The 20,796-nt window shown below is 42.5% G+C and overlaps 1 protein-coding gene across 1 annotated transcript in view; it reads left to right on the top strand.

Moving 5' to 3' along the window:
* The window catches only part of LOC122799902 (glucosamine-6-phosphate isomerase 1), a 344,019-nt gene that overhangs the window by 164,111 nt on the left and 159,112 nt on the right, over positions 1-20,796 (top strand). The window contains exon 4 of the mRNA XM_044069285.1: positions 11,374-11,556. Coding sequence (XP_043925220.1) covers positions 11,374-11,556 — 183 coding nt within the window. The remainder of the gene's footprint in view (positions 1-11,373; positions 11,557-20,796) is intronic.

Raw genomic sequence — 20,796 nt, 5'->3', positions numbered from 1 at the left:
GCAAGCTAAAACCTCCAGCACTCTCTCTGTCCAACCAGTGCTTCGTGTCTCTACCCAAGTAGCTGATGCACACACACACACACACACACACACACACACATACATATATATATATATATATATATGCACACACACACACATATATATATATATATATATATATATATATATATATATATATATATACACACACACAGACACACACACACACATATATATATATATATATATATACATATATATATATATATATATATATACACACACACACACACTTTGAGAAGAGTTTATACAACCACACAGACACTCCTGGGGAAGGCTGGCACAGGCTCTCCAGCTGTGCCCCTTTTTTCCCAGACTGTACGGTAGTACCAGCTGCCACCACCCACTAATGTTTATCAGCTACTCAAAGGCCTTTAAAAGGGTGTCCAATTATTACTGTGCAGTATTATTATCCAATTGGTAGTATAGCCCAGGGCCAAAGCTATTAGAGTGGCTTTGTACAATTTTACCAAAGGCATGCAAGTACTCTAAAGAGCTTAAATTAGCTCTACAAAAACAGCCACAGTTGAAAGGGTTTAAAAAATATTTAATAACAAAGTCAAAACACAAGACAATACTTTTTACTACACAGTGTTAGTCAAGAGTTTAGAGATCACAAATAAATACTTAAAATAACTCAGTAGTACAGTTCTGACATCACAGAAAAACACTTAGTCTAATCTTTCTAGTTTCTGACTAGTTCTAAGAGAAAACACAAATCTAAGATAAACTTACATATAGAGCAAGACAGTGCTAGTGAGTTGGATGGTCAAGACAAAAATGCTGAATGCTCTCTGATTCTCTGTTTTTAAAATCACAATCCGTGTTCACATTACATCATTCTTCACACTTCCCTGGGTTCCCAGGCAAACAAACTACATTTGCATTCTTCACCTCTGGGCAGAAATCAGAGCAATAAAGGACATTTATGCATGCAAATTCTGGCCATTAACTCTGGCCTTAAAACAATAGCAAGAATTCCTTCATTTAGATCGGTCGGAGCTGTGTTTACATCAGAGGGTCGCAACATGCTTTACTTGGTCAACAGGGTGCACTGTTACATTTTTGCAGTTCCACATATAACAGCTTTATTTCTATTTAAGACAACAGCCTGTAGTTTACATTAATATTTACAGTTGACAGAATTATCTCAAAAATTCTGTCTGGCTAGGCTGGCAGCCTTCATATCCCCCATACCCCCCCCCCCCCGGAGAAGTCAAGCTAGTTTTTTCAAGTGACCCTTGAGAAATGCTGCTTGAGAGGGATAGGTCTATCTGAGTTTACCCCATTCCCTGTCTTAAGAGCCCACCTGCATTGGCCTTGCTAATCCCACTGCGGTTCTGCACTGACATATATGTTTACAACCCTAGGCTCCATCTTAACAACCTGGCATTTTGCTGGCTGGCTCTGTTTAACCATGTTAGGGGGTTGTGATCTGTCATAACAGTGAATTTCCTTCCAAACAGATAAGGCTGAAGTTTCTGCAGTGCCCACACTGTGGCTAGATATTCCTTTTCTATAGCTGCATAGCATTCCTCCCTGGGTTGGAGCCTACAACTGAGATAAACCACTGGGTGCTCTTCCCCCTCTGAAGAAAGCTGGCTATGTACAGCCCCCACCCCATGGTTTGAAGCATCCACCTGCACAACAAATTATTTGCTGTAATCTGGACTGGCTAACACGGGGGGGGGTCCTCCCAAAGCTTCTTTAAGCATCTGGAATGCCCGCTCACATGCTGGGGTCCACACCACCTTATCTGACCTGTTCTTCCTTGTCAGGTCTTTGAGGGGAGCAGCTATGGTACTATAACTGGGGATGAACTTTCTGTAGTACCCTGCTGTCCCTCAAAATGCCCTCACCTGCTTTTTAGTAACAGGTGCAGGCCATGTCTGAATGGCTCCCACTTTACCAGGTTCTGGCCTTATCTTACCACTCCCCACTCTGTCCTAGGTAGGAGACCTTTGCCATACCCACCTGACATTTGATTGCTTAATGGTCAACCCCTGCCCTCTGTAGTCTGCCCAGCACCTCCCTGACATGCTGAAGGTGCTCTCACCAGGAATGGCTGTAGATGGCAGTATCCTCTAGGTATGCGAGGGCAAACCCTCCTGCTCCTGCTAGGATATGATCTACCAGCCTCTGGAAAGTCACTGGGGCATTCTTCATCCCAAAAGGCATTTTTGTGAACTCATACAAGCCAAAAGGAGTCACAAAGGCTGACTCCTGTCTAGCACTAGGAGTCAAGGGCACCTGCCAGTAACCCTTGGTAAGATCATTGTTGGTAAGATACTTAGCCCCACCTAGCTGCTCCTAGGGACTCATCTATCCTAGACATGGGGTAGGCATCCGACTCTGTGTGACTATTTAATTTCCTGTAGTCTACACAGAACCTGGTGCTGCCATCCTTCTTTGGCACCAGCACCACTGGGGAGGCCCAGGGACTGCTGGGCTCTTGAATCACCCCTAGTTCCAATACCTCCTGTACCTCCTCCTTTAAAGTCTGTTTGACTCTCTCAGGCACTCTGTAAGGGGCCTGCCTACTAGGCCTTTGGGGTTCTGTATCCACCTGGTGCTGCCCCAGTGAACATGTCCCCAAATTCCTGCTACACTGCTTGGATTTCTCGAACCAGGGTAGGAGATAGCTGTTGGGACATTGCTACCCCTTCCACTGAGGTGTCAGTCCGAGCCTCACTGAGGAGATCAGTCCCCAGATCTCCCTCAGACGACTACTGCAATCCACTGCAAATGCTCAGCACAAGGGCCTCCCTGTCATGGTAGGGTTTCATCAAGTTAACATGGTACAATTTGTGCCCCTGCCTTTTGCCTAGCAGTTCCACCATATAATTAACATCACTTACCTTTCTTACCACCTTGTAGGGTCTCTCCCAAGCTGCTTGCAGTTTGTGTCTGACAGGAATGAGAATAATAACTGCTGTCCCATAGCATACTCTCTAGCTCAAGCATTCCTGTCTTACCACACCTTTTTCTGTTGTTGGGCTTCTGCCAGGTTCTCCTGGGCCAAGCCCACGATTTCCCTGAGCCTTGTCCTGTGGTTTAGGACGTATGCCACAACAGACCCCTTGTGAGACTCGCACTCACCTTCCCACTCATCTCTAATTAAATCTAGAAATTCCCACACCCTATGCCCATACAGCAACTCAAAGGGTGAAAAACCTTTGGATTCCTGGGGAACTTCTCTGTAAGCAAACAAGAGAAGAGTAAATATTTGTCCCACTCCCTCTTTAACTCATCTGCAAATGCCTGTAGCATGGACTTGATTGTAGAGTTTAACCTCTCAACAAGACCATTATCTGGAGATGGTAGGGGGTGGTTTTCATGTACTTCACCCCACAGAACTTCCACAGACAAGCCAGCAGGTCTGACATGAAATTGGCACCTCTGTCAGTCAGTATTTCTTTTGAGAAACCTACCCTGCTGAAAATCTATAACAAAGCATTTGCCACTTTCTCTGCCTCAATGGAGGACAAAGCCACCGCCCCAGGGTATCGTATAGCATAATCCACTACCACTAGGATATACATTTTCCCTGTGGAATTTTGGGGTACTCTGAGGACCCACAATATCTATAGCTACCCTCTGAAATGGCTCCTCAATCACAGGCAAAGGCATCAAAGGAGCTCTCACCTTGTCCTCCTGCCTTGCCTACCTTTTGGTACTGCTCACAGGTCCTGCAGTACCCTGTTAAATCACTGGAAATTCCAGGCCAATAGAAGTTCTGCATAATACGCTTCTTTATACGTTTTATGCCCATATGACCTGCAAAGGGAATATCATGGGCTATGGCTAGATGCGCCAGATGGTAGGCTCTAGGCACTACCAACTGCTGTACTCTCTCACGTTCTAGCCCTCCCTCAGGGGTCCACTCCCTGTATAGTAACCCTTTGTCCCAGTATACAGATTCCCCCTTTCCTTGAGAATAAGGTGCCTCCCTAGCTACCTGCCTTGGGTCTTGCAGTGTAGGGTCTGAGAGCTGAGCCTGTCTCACCTCTGTCCTTGTAACCCTTCCCAGCTCCCCTTCCAAAGGAGGTCTGGCATCCACTGACAGTGGTGCCTCACTTGTCAGAATAGGTACTCTTACTCACCTCTACCCTTGCAGTCACTCTGTCCAAGGGACCATCAGTACCCCCCAAGAGAGCTGTGGCCCACCTTTAGTGTCACTGCTGCAGGGTAACTCCCTCCCTGAAGTAACCACCTCACCAGTCCTGGCAGCCAATATGCAGTCTGTGTGGGTCTCCCCAGGTTACCAGACTTACCTGCTTGTCTCCAAGCCTGACCGCGTGTAACTGCATAAGCACATGGTACTGCCTCATCAAAATCCTTCCCTATCAGGACATCTGCAGGATGGTAGTTTGGTACCCCTGTTGTCTCGAGACAACCTACTATTGGCATTTTGTCTTTCCCACTTACTGGCTCTCTTACCTTTTGTTCTCCACCTTGCCTCAATGGACACCTGTATGCCACATGGCCCCACTGGTTGCATTCAAAACATTTAACCCTAGCTCCTGGACTTGTACCTGGACTAGTGGCTTCCCCTCCTACTGGCAGATTCTGTTGGGGCAGTCTGTGCTGCCCACCCTGGGTTTCTTTAGACCCATGAGCAGTACTTGGGGTCCCTTTCCTGTGCAGGGCTGCCCTGCTTGCCAGCTATAGGTCTCCTTTCTTCCCCAACTCATCTGAAGTAGCACATTGTCTATTAGCTAACCAGATCTTCATGTCTTCAGGCAAAGTGCTAAGGGCTTATTCCCTCACCAAAAGGTCTGCCAGCCCTTCAAAAGTGGTGACCTGACATCCAATTCACCCACCTATGGAAATAAGCCCAGTTCAGCAACATATTCGCACACACTTTCATTTGCCTTGCGTCTATGCTCACAAAACTTTTTCCTATACGTTTCATGTGTTAGTTTAAACAATTCTAACAAGTGATTTTTAACAGTAGTATAATCAAAACATGCAGATCTATATTAGATCAGCGAACGCTGATTGATCAAACTTATTTAAGTGAATATTTAAAATATCGAAGCAACAGAAACCCAAATTTTTTCCTAGGGAAAGAATTCAGTTGTCTGTTTCTGTTGCTTCAGTATTTTCAGTGCTGTGGTGGAAAGTTACGCGTCGGATTCAGGTAAGTGTGTGATTGTGTGGATGTGAGGGTTAGGGCGGGTTAGGTGAGTTAGGGTTAGGGAGCAGGTGAGGTGAGTGTGCAAGTGATGGACCTTAGGGTTAGGGTGTGGGTTAAGGTAAGTGGATAGTTAGTGGTTTGTGTATAGTTTAGTGTAGGGTTAGGTGTCAGATTTTGGGTGCATCTGTGTGGATTGCTGTTTGTTTGGTGTGCTTGTGTTGTATGTGTTTTGGATCAGCGATTTTTTTTCCTAGGGAAAAAATCGCTGATCTGACAGTTCGAGATTGTAAGCTTTCGCTTACATAAGTTTGATCAATCAGCGTTTGCTTTTTTAAGCGTTTGCTGATCTAATATAGACCAAACATGCAATGTCGGACATTTTTTGACAAAACAGTTACAGCTTTACCATGGAGTAAGGGGGTCAGGAACCATACCCAGAGCCATTGGTCAACACCATACTGTTTGTAAACCCTCTCAAACATATGAATGAAACTGTCAAAATTATCCCCCTCTGTAAACTGTGGAAGAAATTTACTGACCTGTTGTGCTTCTGAGGTCCAGTTACTCCCTTCCCCATTACCTCCATGACTGTGGCAAAGATTCAGCATCTCCTTCTCATTCTGCCTCTGCCTCTCTGTTTCCTCATCTTCCAGGCATAGCAATTTCTCCTTCTCTTCAACCTGCAAACATCGCAGTCTCTCATTGTCCTCACTCCATAGATGCCTCAGCCTCTCAAGTTGTTTCTGTTTCTACATGCCTGGCCTCCAACTCAAGTCTCTTTAGCTCCAGATGGATTTTTAAGTCCTCTGCAGAAAGGTTGAGCTGTCCATTCTCAGAGGGTATCTCCACTGCCAGTCTGATTGTCGTCCTGGTTGCTGTTTTCTGATGCTGTTGTAACCAAGGCTGCAGTTAGGTCTGCCTTAGTCAGATTTCCATGCGCCAGTCCCCTAGCCTGGCACATCTCCGCCAGCTGGCTCCTTGTCAGCTTTCCATACTCCTCTTCTGACATGCTGCCTGCCTGCTCACCCTGACTAACTAAGCTAACAAAAGAAATAAAACAGTTGTGATCTGAACTCACTGCGTGTCTGATTTAGAGTACAAAACACCTTCAGAGCTCACTGTTCACAAGCTACAGGTATTCACTCTACCCACACCACTACAAGCCAATTAGCATTTGCCAACTAATTAATATGTGGTATGGATATCCCACCACTGCCAAACAATTAATATGTGACACCCATGCCCTGGCCCAGCAATCAAGAAGCCTCAATCCTTACCACTAATACCAGTGAGGGGCGTCTCATATAGGAGGAAAGGATAACAAATACACACAGTAAAGTGCAATTTCCCTTAAGAGCACACAGAGATCACAGTCAGTCCAGGGCTGGTCGCTCCATTGCTCTCCAGGTCCCCAATAAGACTCCCCACTGGCACAGCTCTAGGGTCCAGATCTCATCCTAGTGGGCAAGCTAAAACCTCCAGCAACCTCTGTCTAACCAGTGCTTCGTGTCCCTGCCCAAGTAGCTGAGACACACACACACACACACACACACACACACACACACACACACACACACACTTTGAGAAGAGTTTATACAACCACACAGACACTCCTGGGGAAGGCTGGCACAGGTTCTCCAGCTGTGCCCCTTTTTTCCCAGACTATACGGTAATACCAGCTGCCACCACCCACTAATATTTATCAGCTACTCAAAGGCCCTTAAAAAGGTGTTTAATTATTACTGTGCAATATTATTATCCAATTGGTAGTATAACCCAGGGCTAAAGCTATTAGAGTGGCTTTGTACAATTTTACCAAAGGCATGCAAGTACTCTAAAGAGCTTAAATTATCTCTACAAAAACAGCCACAGTTGAAAAGATCTAAAAATGTTTAATAAATAGTCAAAAACACAAGACAATACTTTTTGCTACACAGTGCTAGTCAATAGTTCAGACATCACAGAGAAATAAGTAAAATAACTCAGTAGTACAGTTCTGACATCACAGAAAAACACTTAGAACTAGCCAGAAACTAGAAAGATTAGACTAAGAGAAAACACAAATCTACGATGCACTTAAATATAGAGCAAGACAGTGCTGGTGAGTTGGATGGTAAAGACAAAAATGCTTAATGCTCTCTGATTCTCTCTGTTTTTAAAATCACATTCCTGGTTCACAATACATCATTCTTCACACTTCCCTGGGTTCCCAGGCTAACAGAAACAACATTTACATTCTTCACCTCTGGGCAGAAACCAGTGCAGTAAAGGACATTTATGCATGTAAATTCTGGCCATTAACTCTGGCCTTAAAACAATAGCAAGAATTCCTTCATCTAGACTGGCCGGAGCCATGTTTGCATCAAAGGGTCACAACATGCTTTACTTGGTCAGCAGAGTGCAATGTTGTTACATTTTTGCAGTTCTACATATAACAGCATTTTTTCCATTTAAGACAACAGCCTGTGGTTTACATTAATATTTACAGATGACAGAGTTATCTCCAAAATTCTGTCTGGCTAGGCTGGCAGCCTTCACAAGGCTTTTGACAGTTTTTCTTGTGCAAGTATTTTTCTCACCTCTAATTTCTGTCTTAATCTTTCTGAATATTTTCTATCTGGAAATTCTGTGCTTTTTGTTTAATAGTAACAATGTAATTTCTTTCTTATCAGTAGTCCACTCTGTCATCTTTATGGCTATTTTTTGGCTTGTCAGTCTTTGTGTTTTTTATAGACTACTGCTATTTTCGACAATGGGGGGGGGGCATCCTCTCCCTGAGTCTGGCCTAGCCCCATTGTAGGAATGTTTCCATGTCTTGAGGATTCTACATTGTTATTTTTTCCAGTCCTGGCACCAGTGTGCCTACCAGGATTGGACACTTTTTTTTTTTTTTTTATTGTGAGACTTGCGTAAACAGCTGTCTTTTTTATTTATTTTTTTTTACCTACTTCTATCCACGATATATGCCGTCTATACATCGGTCTTGTCTTTGTGAGAGTTTGTAAAAAATTAGGGTCCACCTTGTGAAAGAATTCACCAAGACATGAGGATAAATTCATTTCCAGCAATATCACTCTCTTGTTGCTGATTTTATTGTTTCTCCATCGAGATCCCGGTCACATGTACCTGTGAATGATGCCCTATTTGTTACCAAATACTGACAACTTCTTACCAGATATGAAAGTCATTTACTTACCATAATGTTAGCTGTATAAGAAGCATATCAATCTTTGGTAATGTTACCCACTAAACCTTGCCCCTGCTAAGCCCCATGGCAACCTACCTGCCTCTAGCTCTCCATGCACAGCAGTTCCTTAGCAGATGGTGAGCATATACATTTTACTTCCTTTACCTTTCCAGGTGCTACCTGTATATGGTATTCCTCTGGATACCTACAGATCATGTGCTAAGAAGAGTGGTTAAGGTGGGAGCCAAGCATAATCATCATGAGTGTTTGGGAAAGTGGAAACATCCTAAGGAGTTCCTAGTGCTTAGTGGTCCTAATACTTGGAGCATGTTGTCCTGATCCTTATTAAAGATGGGGACATGTCTGTGCAGATTGTGTTATGTAAGTACACAACTTTTGATTTTTGTGCGTCTGTGTGTTAAAACTAGTTGAGCAATGGTATTTCTGAAGGAATCTCCAGTAACCCAGAGTATTCCCTTTCTTGCAGTCTGCTGTTAGTATTCTTAGCTACCTTCTTAAACTTCATTAAGTCAGTTTATTCTGACTTCTCAAAAAATATACATTTGTTAAAGATTAATTGAATTGTTTTTGGTGAGAAATAGATGCATGCTAAAGAATGAAGCAGTAAAGTTCCTGTATAGAACAGTTCAGAATTTTCATTCTTAAGCACTGTGATGTCTAAGATGTTAACAGACTATCTGATGACTTCATGTGTAAAAGAAACCCCAGTTTGACAGCAAAAGACTTGAAATCTTTAAGTCCCTCTGACTACTAAAAAAAATGACTCAATATAACATAGAAATAATAGATTAGGCTCATGGTAACAGAGGTTTTTATACCGACTTTCTTGCTATGTCACACCCATAAACAAGTTAGTATTTGTGGAGGCACGTGGTAACGAGGTTTTTATACCTACTTTCTTGCTATGTCACACCCATAAACAGGTTAGTATTTGTGGGGGCACATTTAGCTCTCATTGCTGCACCCTTTTTTCTGTTAAAAGAAATTGTTGTTGACAGTAAAGAACTTGTTCTATACACAGAAGACTGGAACCAGCTTGTTGATGTAGTTTGCAGAGTTGGATGTTTCACAGAAATAGAAATAAATAAAATCCAACAGGCTCCAAAACCAAAACAAATCCAAAGCAGAAGGTCGTGAGCAGCAACTGTTTCATTTGGTAAAACCACTTAAAACAAAACAAAAAATAATGCATATATTAAGCTCTTTTGTCCCTTATCAGAACAGTTTCTGGAGTAAATCATGTCTAATGTTGTGGTATATATCCTGGCGACATTGACTGCAGTAAGGAAGAAAATTCCCTTGTTGAGACAAGCTTTTAAGCTTCTGTATAGTGTTCAGTGTCCCTCAAACAAAATGGCAGAGTTTTACAAAAGGATGCAACAAACTCATCAGTCATGTATGTTATGTAATCTGGCAGACCACACATCCCTCAAAGAACTGATGCACCAGACATACTTGGAAGGAAAGGAAAGAGAGGGATGTGAGGGCATTTAAACAATTTGTTTGCACAACTTTCCTTTAAGAACCTTTCTGTACACAGCTATCCTACGATGCCTGTTGTTGAGTTTATAACATTAGTGATGAATTGAAACAAACAAATTATACCATGCTTCTCAAGTAAATTTAGATGCATTCTTATGTAAAACTGAGTTTGTAATGGAAAAGGTCAGAGCATACTTTTTCCATTAGTATAACTCTAACGTGCTTATCCAGTAGGTGAATACTGCTAAAATAAGCAACAGAGATTTGCTTCTTATTTGATGAGTCTCGCTATGTTAAACCCATTTAACATAATGTATTGCTGTTAAAGAAAGCAAGATCTGCTGTGGTGAGCAACTCACAGTCATAATGAGTTTAACATTCAGACAGTTTTAAAATAAGCAGAGGAGTTCTTGGATTAAATCCATCTCTAGCTGTTAAACTCATTAACATAGTGGATATGTGGATGTGGGTCATAGTTTGAATATGAGATCTTGCTTCTTAACTAGTTTGGGAATGTACTGCTGTGCGGAACTATTCTAATTTTCTGATGCCAGACATGTGTGGCAGTATGTTTATGCCATTATTTAAGAAAAGTAATTTTCTTTTCTGTGCTATAAATAATTTTCTTGTTTGTCATGTTTCAAAATAAATGCTGTTTAGGCACTGTCAAAATTTGTTGTTTGTTTGGTCCGGGCCGCCTCGGGACCAAACCACGCCAACCGTGGGTAAATTTAGCATTACCCACACCCAGGCGTGGGTTATTGCTATAATAATCCTGCTTCTCAAGTAAATTTAGATGCATTCTTATGTAAAACTGAGTTTGTAATGTGTAGGTTATAGGTCAGAGCATACTGGTATAGTGAAACTCTAACGTGCTTATCCAGTAGGTGAATACTGCTAAAATAGCCAATTTGCATTCTTATTGTGATGAGTGATGCCTTACTTAATGTATTGCTGTCTAAAGAACTTGCCCTTTACCGATCTGCTGTGGTGAGCAACTCCCACAGTCATACTTTTTTGTAGAGATTCTTGTGAATTTGTAAAGATCTGTGCAGAGGAGTTCTTGGATTAAATCCATCTCTAGCTCTCTAGGACTGGAAAATGTGGATATGTGGATGTGGGTCATAGTTTGAATATGCGTCATCTATGCTTCTTAACTAGTTTGGGAATATACCTTGCTGTGTGGGGAACTATTCTAATTTTCTTGCCAGATGTGTGGTAGTATGTTTTGCATTTTTGTTGAAGAATTTTTCTTCTCCATGTGCTATAGTACAAAAATATTTATTTTCTTGTTTGTCATCAGTTTCAAAATAAATGCTGTTTAGGCACTGTCAAAATTTGTTGTTTGTTTAACCCAAATGCATGTTTTAAGGCAAGTTCAGAATTGTTGGCTCTCTGGTATTTCTACTACTCTAAGGCATTGTTATCATTTTCTGTCAGAAATGTTTACGAAAAATGTGCAGCTTTTAACAGTTGCTCAATAAATGTGCTTTGCTTGCAGGTCTCCCCAGAGATCACCCAGAAAGCTACCATTCTTATATGTGGAACAATTTCTTCAAACATATTGACATCTGCCCAGAAAATGCTCATATTTTGGATGGCAATGCAGAGGATCTGCAAGCAGAATGTGAAGTTTATGAGAGAAAAATAAAAGAAGCTGGGGGAATTGAACTCTTTATTGGAGGTGAGAAATAAGTAACATACAGTTTCAGGATTTTATTTCTTTTGTTCTTTATTGAGATCTTAATGCTCCCTTTGTCTCAATAATTAGTCTCTCTGTTGCTAGTGGGCCTTACCTGCTAGAGAACAGTGGTCTATCTTCTGTGGATGTTATTTGTGTTTCACTGTTGCAGTCATTACATTTGGGTTATCTGCTTGCAGGTAGCCCTCAGTTAGCCTGATTAGCAAAGTCTTGGGTCTTGCGTTGGTTGCTGTCCCTTCTTCCATGACGTCAGGGGTATAAAACATGCAGCTGATGCCATTACATCAGTCTTTCTTGCTGTGCGGTGCCCGAAGCAGAAGCAGTTCGCAAGTGCTGGACGGCCAACTCCTGAAATTTTCATTTTTGAGTTTCAGAACCGAAGTCTTCAACTAAAGCTAAGTACCCCATTGGGGAAACTTTTTCTTGCTCCTTATCGATGTTATTAATAATTGCATTACTTGTGGAAAGCAAATACCTCATAAAGATTTCTATTCGTACTCTATTCCTTGCCTAGGCCCTGACCACGACGTACCTTGCTGTCGGTTTTGTGCTTTATTTAATCGGCGCACTATCCGTCATAGATATATTTTCACCTCTAAATATTTCGGTTCTCGGTTTTATTATCCAGAAATGTCATCGGTTAGCCATTCAACTACCGGGATTCCGAAAAATCGCAGAGATGAGACAGGCTGCCGAGGTCCAAAACTGCCGATGATGCTTCTCCTAAGCCAGTTCGCCGGTACTCAGTGAGACACTTTCGCAGCCCCTGATACCCGCTACTTCTGATTTACAGGCCTCTACTGAGACCCATTCGGAGTCTGGTAATGCCGCGAGATGCTTCAACTTTGGAACCCGCAGATGTCTCTACCCTGGATGGGTCTGGAGCCGCTGTGCAGACACTGGCTTCTGAGGGTTTATTCAGACCTACGGACTTGCATATTAAACCGATGCCTCCTTCTTCACTTGGGCCTAAATCTCGAACCATGCCTAAAAAAACGATGCCCAGGCCACATGCTCAGACCTTTATGCCTAAAAAACAAATGATAAGAATGGCTGAAGATCTAATAACTCTAATCGGGGGGGTTGACTACCCCTGGTTAAAGAGGCCTAGGACTGAAGTTGTTTATGAATCTTCTGACCAGGATTCTCTGATTTCTTCTGATGATCTGGATTTGCCCTTATCTACTTATGAAGATTCTGATGCAGAGGACTCCATTCCCTCTGCTTTCCTTCCAGAGGATTTTTCTTTTGGGGAAACCTTACATACTCTAAGGGAGCATTTCCACTGGGAAAGCCAGGATTTTTCTGATTCAAAAAAGAGGCTTGGGGATTTCTTACTCCTACCTCAGCATAGGCCTTTAGCTATTCCTCCTGTACTAGACATTGTTGATGATGCTTTTTCAAAATCTAGTTTGGCCCCTGATTCCTTGCCTCCTGCTCCCAGAAAACCTGACAGATACTACAGGGTCCCTGAGTCACACAAGTTCCTTTTTAAAAATCCTATAGTGGATCCAGAGACTATTTCACAGGGGCCCAAGAGTATTAAGACTTCTACTGCTAAAAATCCTACCCCTTCTGATAGAGACTCCAGGGCGCTGGATAGATGGGGTATGAAGGTTTACACTTCTGCAACCTTGGCCATTAGGGCTTTAAACTGCCAGTTTCATATGTTAAAGTATCAGTAACATGTTATTGGATTGCCTAAACAGAAAATTATGCTGATTCCTGACTGTGTGGAAAATAAAGAATTACAGGATTTAATGCATTCTGCTGAACAAATTGGAAAACATACTCTGCAATGTGGTTTTGATTCATTAGAGGCCTCTTGCAGGGCTGCTGTTACTGGCTCTGTGCTCAGAAGGCATGCTTGGCTAAAGGAGCAATCTTTGCCTGATCATGTTAAAGTTAAATTGCTGGATGCTCCCTTAAATCAGGACTGCCTGTTTGGCAACAAGGCTGAGGAAGTTCTTAAAAAGATGGAAGACAAAGCTAAATCTATGCAAACTGTTAAAGATTTCTTACAAGTTCAGCCTCCTAGATTTAGTAGGCACTGGCCCTCTAAGAATTGTTCCTTTCCAACCCCTTCCAGGTCTTCTCAAGCCAAACCCAGACACAGCAAAAACCCCAGGTTTCAGTCCCAGGGGAGACACAGGACTAAGCAGTGGGGGGCCTCCACTTCCAAATCTGGGAGTAATAAGACTCCCTCCTATGGTAAACTGTCTCAATGACTTCCTTTTAAAATTTCCAAGCACTTATCAACTGACTGCCCCTTTGGGGGGAAAGATTGCTCTTCATGCAAAGAACTGGGACCTCATTACCCATGACAAATGGGTTTTAAATATAGTGTCCCAGGGACACAGATTTCACTTCCACATGTTGCCATCACCAAGCGGGTGGCTGGACCTACCCCCCCAAATCAGTGGGCAGAGGCCCAAAAACAAATACTTTCTCTATTAAGCATGGGGGCTATTCAACTGGTACCAGAAGAGGAAAAGGGTCAAGGTTTCTATTCCAGACTTGTTCTGGTACCCAGAAAAGACCATTCATGGCATCCTATCCTGGACCTGTTTACTCTAAACACCTTTTTGGATATTCCAAAATTTAAGATGCTGACTCTTCACCAATTACTTCCTATGCTAGGCAACAATACCTGGTTGGCAACACTAGATTTAAAAGAAGCATACCTGCACATCCCAATTAGGGAATCTTGCAGAAGATACCTACGCTTCAAAGCAGGCTACATGCACTATCAGTTCTCTGCACTGCCCTTTGGCTTATCTACTGCGCCCAGGGTATTCACAAAGTGCCTAGCTCCAGTTATTGCATTTTGCAGGCAAAGAAATATTCAAATATACCCATACCTGGATGATTGTGTAATTCAGGCAGAAAGCCAGGACATACTTTTGAATCATCTGGCCTTTGTACAAAGGGTGCTAACTTGTTTGGGGTACACCATAAACGAAAAGAAATTACACCTGGTACCCTGTCAACAAATTGTATTCCTGGGAGCAAACTTGAATACAACTTCCCAGATGGCTTACCTCACGCCAGAGAAACAAATTCATTTGACAGCCTACTTCAAACAAGTGGCCACAAAAACCCTGCTATCTGCAAGACAAATTCTGCAAGCCCTGGGGTTCATGGCCTCCTGCATTCTTCTAATTCCATATGCAAGACTGCATTTGAGGAAACTACAATGGTATCTAAAAAGCATATGGTGTCAACATTCTCAGGATCTAGAAGCAATGATTCCTATTATACCTTGCCTATGCCTAGAATTCCTTTGGTGGGTAGAGGCCTGCCACCAAAATAAGGGACTACTTTCACAACACCCACTGCCGCCCAAACCCTAACAGATGCATCAGACTATGCATGGGGTGGCTCACCTGGCAGGGAAGTGCATTCAGGGCAAATAGAACCCAAGTCAGATGCACCTGCATATCAATCAATAAGAAATGTTAGCTGTACAGAATGCTGTGGCAGCCTTCAAGGACCACATTCTTCCAGGACAACTTATGGTAAAGACAGACAACACCACTGTTATGTGGTACATAAACAAGCAGGGGGGTACACATTCTTACCTCCTCTGCAGACTAGCCATGGCATTGTGGAACACAGCCTTGAGCTACCAAGTGCACCTGCAAGCTCAGTTCCTGCCAGGAAAATTAAGTACACTAGCAGACGGACTAAGCAGAAACCTCATGGACCCACACAAGTGGAAACTGGAACCAAGGATTTTCAACACGTTGACTAGCAAATGGGGGAGCCCAGATATAGACCTGTTTGCCTCTCCCCAGAAATACCAATTGGACACATTTGGCACAAGGACTCCCCACAAACAGGCCTGGAAAGTGGATGCTCTATCCTTCAGCTGGAAAAACCTATCAGTCTATGCCTTCCCCCCTCTGCCTCTGCTCTCCAATGTACTACTAAAAATCAAACAGGACAAACCAAAGATGATTTTGATTGCTCCAGACTGGCCATGCCAACACTGATACCCCCCTCCTGTGCAGTGTGGCATGGTTTTCCCCATGGCACTCCTTCCCTGTTGTCTTAGCAGGAGAACCAGATTCTGCACCCTCAGCTTCTAACACTGAACCTTGCAGCCTGACTAATTACATAATCTCTCCTTTACCATCCCTCAGTAAACCTGTGATGGATATCATTTTAGAGGCAAGGAGGCCTAGTACCAGAAAATCTTATGCTGAAAAATGGAAAAGATTCTGTGCCTGGAACCAATCTCAAGGAATGAGCACAGCAGCGCCCAATTTACCTCAGATTTTACAATATTTAACTGAGATGCTTCATAAAGGCCTGTCTTTTTCCTCCATTAAAATCCACGCCTCCACCATTTCAGCTCATTATAACACAGAACCTCCACTCTTCTCTCATCCACTGCTCAAGCAGTTCCTCAGTGGGGCCAAAAATTTGAGACCACCCAGGAGAGCTCCAACCCCAGCCTGGGACCTTAACTTTGTTTTGGAGAAACTCACTCTACCTCCTTTCGAGCCAGCTGCAACTGCAGACTTAAAATTTCTTTCTTGGACAACAGCTTTCCTTTTAGCAATCACTTCAGCTAGAAGGGTATCTGAATTACAGGCCCTTATGGCAGTGGAGCCTTTCATCATCTTTCATGCGGACAATGTGTCCCTCAGAACCAATCCATCCTTCATGCCCAAGGTGGTATCCAGTGTGGCTCTTAATCCGGCCATTCATTTGCCGATTTTCTTTCCCAATCCACAGAACAAAGGGGAACGGATACTGCATTCCTTAGATGTGCACAGACAACTTAGATTCTACTTGGACAGGACTAAACTTCAAAGGAAATCTGAACAACTGCTGGTGGCATTTGCTGCAGGGGCAGAGGGGAAGGCTATTTCAAAGCAAACCATTTCTAAATGGATAGGCCATTGCATTTATTTCTGCTATAAGCACCATGGAAAACCTTATCCCCCAGGGGATCAGACCTCACTCCACCAGGGCTGCATCTACCTCTACAGCCTTTCTCAGAGGCGTCCCTACCAGGGACATCCTGTAAGCTGCTACCTGGAGTTCTGTACATACTTTCACCAAGCATTATCATTTGTCAATTTTCTCTAAATCCAGAGCTGGCTTTGCCACTTCAGTCTTGCAGGGCCTTATAGCTGGTCCTAATGCTATCTAAATTCCTCCTCCCAACCATAGCTTTGGGAATCTACCCAAATGTAATGACTGCAGCAGTGAAACACGAAGAACATAGTACAGTTATGTACACTTACCATAAATATAGATGTTCAGGTGTATTCACTGTTGCAGTCCTGATTACCCTCCCTCCAGCCCCCTACCTTCTTTTGGCTATACTTCTACTTTCCCTTACTATGCTTAAAAGCCTTTTTGGTGTATTTGCTTTTTTGTTGGAGGTATATCAGTGTACTTTTATATTTAATTGCTCCCCATTAGGGGGGCACCTGACATCTGGGGCAAGAAAAACTGATGTAATGGCGTCGGTTGCATGTTTTATACCCCTGATGACCTGATGTCATAGAAGAAGGGACAACAACCGATGCAGGAACCAAGACTTTGTTAATCAGGCCGACTGAGGGCTACCTGAAAGCAGATAACCCAAATGTAATGACTGCAACAGTGAATACACTCGAACATCTACATTTATGGTAAGTTTACACAACTGTACTTTTCTGATCATCATTCCACATGAAAACCTCCATCAGCAGAGTCACAGGTTGCATCAGATTTGAAGTGTTAAGTCATATGTAGGAAAAAGGAGAGATGAGTATGTGACATCACAAGGCAATGTAGTAGAAGGGAATATGGTACTATAATCAAGTGCATGGTAGCTTCTCTGTTCCATGATATGCATACATACTGAAATTCCAATGTATGGTTGATGTCACAGGTAGTACTGATCCGATTTTGCCGTTTACATGGGACTGTGCAGTGGTGGTGTGCCTGTAGATCTACCTTCAATAGGAGGACTCCTTCCAAAATGCTGTTTGAATAGTTCCCTTTACTGATTTCTGCACCTACTGCGGTAGCGTTGTCGCCTCACAGTAAGACGTTGTCCTGTTCGATTCTCAGCTAAAGCATCTTCTGTGTGGAGACTTGCGTGAATGGGTGTACCTTCGTTGAAGGTTGTGTGTCAGGGCCGGCAACTCGGCATGTAAAAATCTACTGCCAATCATTAGCGGACCGGAGTTCCGCTGTGGCGACCCCTAACCGGGAAAAGCCGAAAGACACAACTGATTTCTGCACCTACTTTTCAGATTGTTGTCATGAATCGTGTTACACATACACATTCTCTGGCCTGTGACCTTAATTCATATTTTGTAAGTTACAGATTTGTAGCTTTGTACAAAGATTTAGCTTTTTGCCCAACTATATTTCTGGTCTGTTGAATGAATGCACAAAGGAGTTTATTACATTTTGCTGTTCAGTTATTGTTGCAGTCACTCTGCTTGTGATATAAATATAGTAGCATAAAAGGCAACTAGCCCAAATGGTCTTAATGTCTTACTTTCTGTATTAGCATTTGTATGTTTTCCTAGACAGGAGAAGAAGCCACAATTTCTGATTTTTACAATAAACTGCTAGGCTGTGACTATTTTGCAACATTAGTTTCTTTTTTTCGAAAGATCTCTGTTTTTTTAGGGAACATAAGCATAACAGTAAATTACAGCTCTTCAATAAAATGAGGTGACCTGGTAAAATCCTCATATGTAGACAATATACAGGAAATGAACATGTATGCATTTCGGCCACACGTAGCAGGGCTGCATTTTTTAATTTACGGATTAAAACTTAGATCAGGAAGGATTTGAATAATGAGAGTCCTTACTGAATAAGATGAAATAAATTATGACTTCATACATACTATAAAATGTCAGTTGAAGAGTCTTGAAACATTTATTTTTAAAAACCCATAGGAGAACACCGTAAATGTTGTGCAGTTAGGTAAAGGTTGTAACATTAGCTGTATGCATAATTTATTGAGTGCATGTGTGATATGGCGTATCCTGGCAGCTGACAGCGAACTGCATTTAAGTCTCTCAATAACAGGTACTGTTATGACTCTGTCATAGTCCATGTTGGTGTGAATGACTTGAGATGTACCTCTCTGGACTATATGAAGAGAGACATGACTGAGCTCTTGGACTGTGTGTCTCAGGCAGGTATGTGTCTATCGTTAAGCAGCATTTTATCTTCACCTGGGATGATGCCTCAGTACAAACGGAAAATGATTGACATCAATAATTGGCTTAGCTTCTGGTGCTATTCTAAGGGGATCCACTATCTGTCAGCATGGGACAACATGATCGACAGACCTCGATGCTTTGCCAGAGATGGTCTTCATCAATCCCCTCTGGGATTTTGGCTACTGGCTAAGGCTCTTGCCACTCCCATAGAGCCTGTTTTAGGCAGTCTCTCAAGAACAAAATTCCCATTGTAAAACCTCCATCCATCCAAAAACGACCTCAAGGTCTTGCTGCTTAAACGCTAGGAGTCTGAACAGAAAACTGCACTCACTGGAAGCTGTCCTCACCTTGGAAGATGCAGACATTTGTGCAGTCACTGAGACCTGGTTCAAGGCTGTGGAGTGCACCCCAGCCATACTGGGTTACACTTCCTTCCACATATTCAGACCTCAAACTGAAGGTGTGAAAACTAAAGGATTGGAGGTATATTTATCTTTAATGAATACTGATACACCACGATTGGTTAAACAGTATGAGACAATGGAGACGCTTCAGGTGCAATTAACTGTTGGTAGTACGTGTATTCAAGTCTTTGCCAGCTACAGTACACCCATCCTGCCTATGTGGATATTTATTTATTTATTTATTTATTTCAGTTTGATTACCGGGGAGGTCCACTGGGCTTTGGGGCCCATTTTCAGTGGAGGCCCAGGGAGAAAAGCTCCACAAAAACAAACAATATTGATTACAAAAGAGTTCAGACAAAAATATAACAATAAATAAAACAGTATTTTACAAACAGCCTACAATAGAAAAGTCTAATGGCAAAATAGTAAAATTAACATTTTTAGTTAGGTTTCAGCACAGAAAGAAAAAAAAATGAAGTAAAATATTTTAGGTTAGAGAAAGCAGGAGTTAATAACTTGAGCTAGGAATATAGGAGTGAAAAGGAGAAAAAGGCAGCCAGCCTAGGGTGACTTAGCAGTTGATTTATCAAATAAGAAATATAAAAGTGGCCCATATAGCTAGTATTTAGGAGAAAGAAAAGAGAGTTTAGTAGAGAATGGAAGTTAGCTTGGGGAGAAGGAGGAGGATGGTTTGAAAGGAGTAGGTTGAAGAGTGCAGTTGCAAATTCTATTTAGATGGAGGTGGGAATGAAGTAATGTTTTGAAGTTGTTTAGGTTGTGGCAGGATCTAACAGAAGTGGGTAGGGCATTCCATTTTTTAGCAAGGGTGAAGGATAAAAGCATTTGGCCAGCTGGGCGCTTGGGTTTTTGTACAGTAATCAAGTTTTGATGAGAAGATCTAGGAAATCTAGGGGAGGCTATAGGGTAGAAGAATGTTGGAAAGAGCAGGACAGCTAGTTGGATGGAACAGTAATTTATGGGCTATGGTGAGTTGGAAAAAGGTCAGTTGATTGGGGGAGTTCAAGCCAATTTAGAGAGTGGAGGGGAGAGCAGCGATGAGTGATGGACTTGGCATTAGTAGCAAATTTGGATATTTTGTTATAGCATTGTTCCAATTTGGAGGAGAGACAGGATGATAGATTAGTGAGCAGAGGAGCACCATAAAGTAGAGAGGGAAGGAGATAAGTGGAGGCGAGGGTTAGCCTAGTAGAAGGAGACAGAAAGTGGTTATTTCTGTACAATAAACCCAGTTTTATGTGTGTTTTTTTTGATGTTTTGCTGGATATGATGATTGAATTTCAGCTGGTCATCAATTAATATACCGAGAAGTTTGGTGGAGGTTACTATTTCGATAGTGGAGTTGGAAAGGCTGGTAATATGAAAGGAGTTTTTGTCTGGTGGTGAGGATTTGGAGGGTGGGAAGAGGAGGATCTTAGTTTTGTTGGCATTAAGGGAGAGGTGATTTCGGAACACCCAGTTTTTGGTGGTAGAAAATGCAGTTTGGGTTAGGGCTTGGAGTTCAGTTTGATTAGTGGCATGGCAGATGAGGGTGGAATCATCAGCATATTGAACAATTGTGGTGTTGGGGATGGCTTTATGGAAGTCATTAATAAAGATATTGAATA

This window comes from Protopterus annectens, chromosome 4.part0 (assembly GCF_019279795.1).
Source record: "Protopterus annectens isolate FY-2018-M chromosome 4.part0, PAN1.0, whole genome shotgun sequence".
NCBI classification, from domain to species: domain Eukaryota; kingdom Metazoa; phylum Chordata; order Ceratodontiformes; family Protopteridae; genus Protopterus; species Protopterus annectens.
This window is presented reverse-complemented; position numbering and strand designations above follow the sequence as displayed.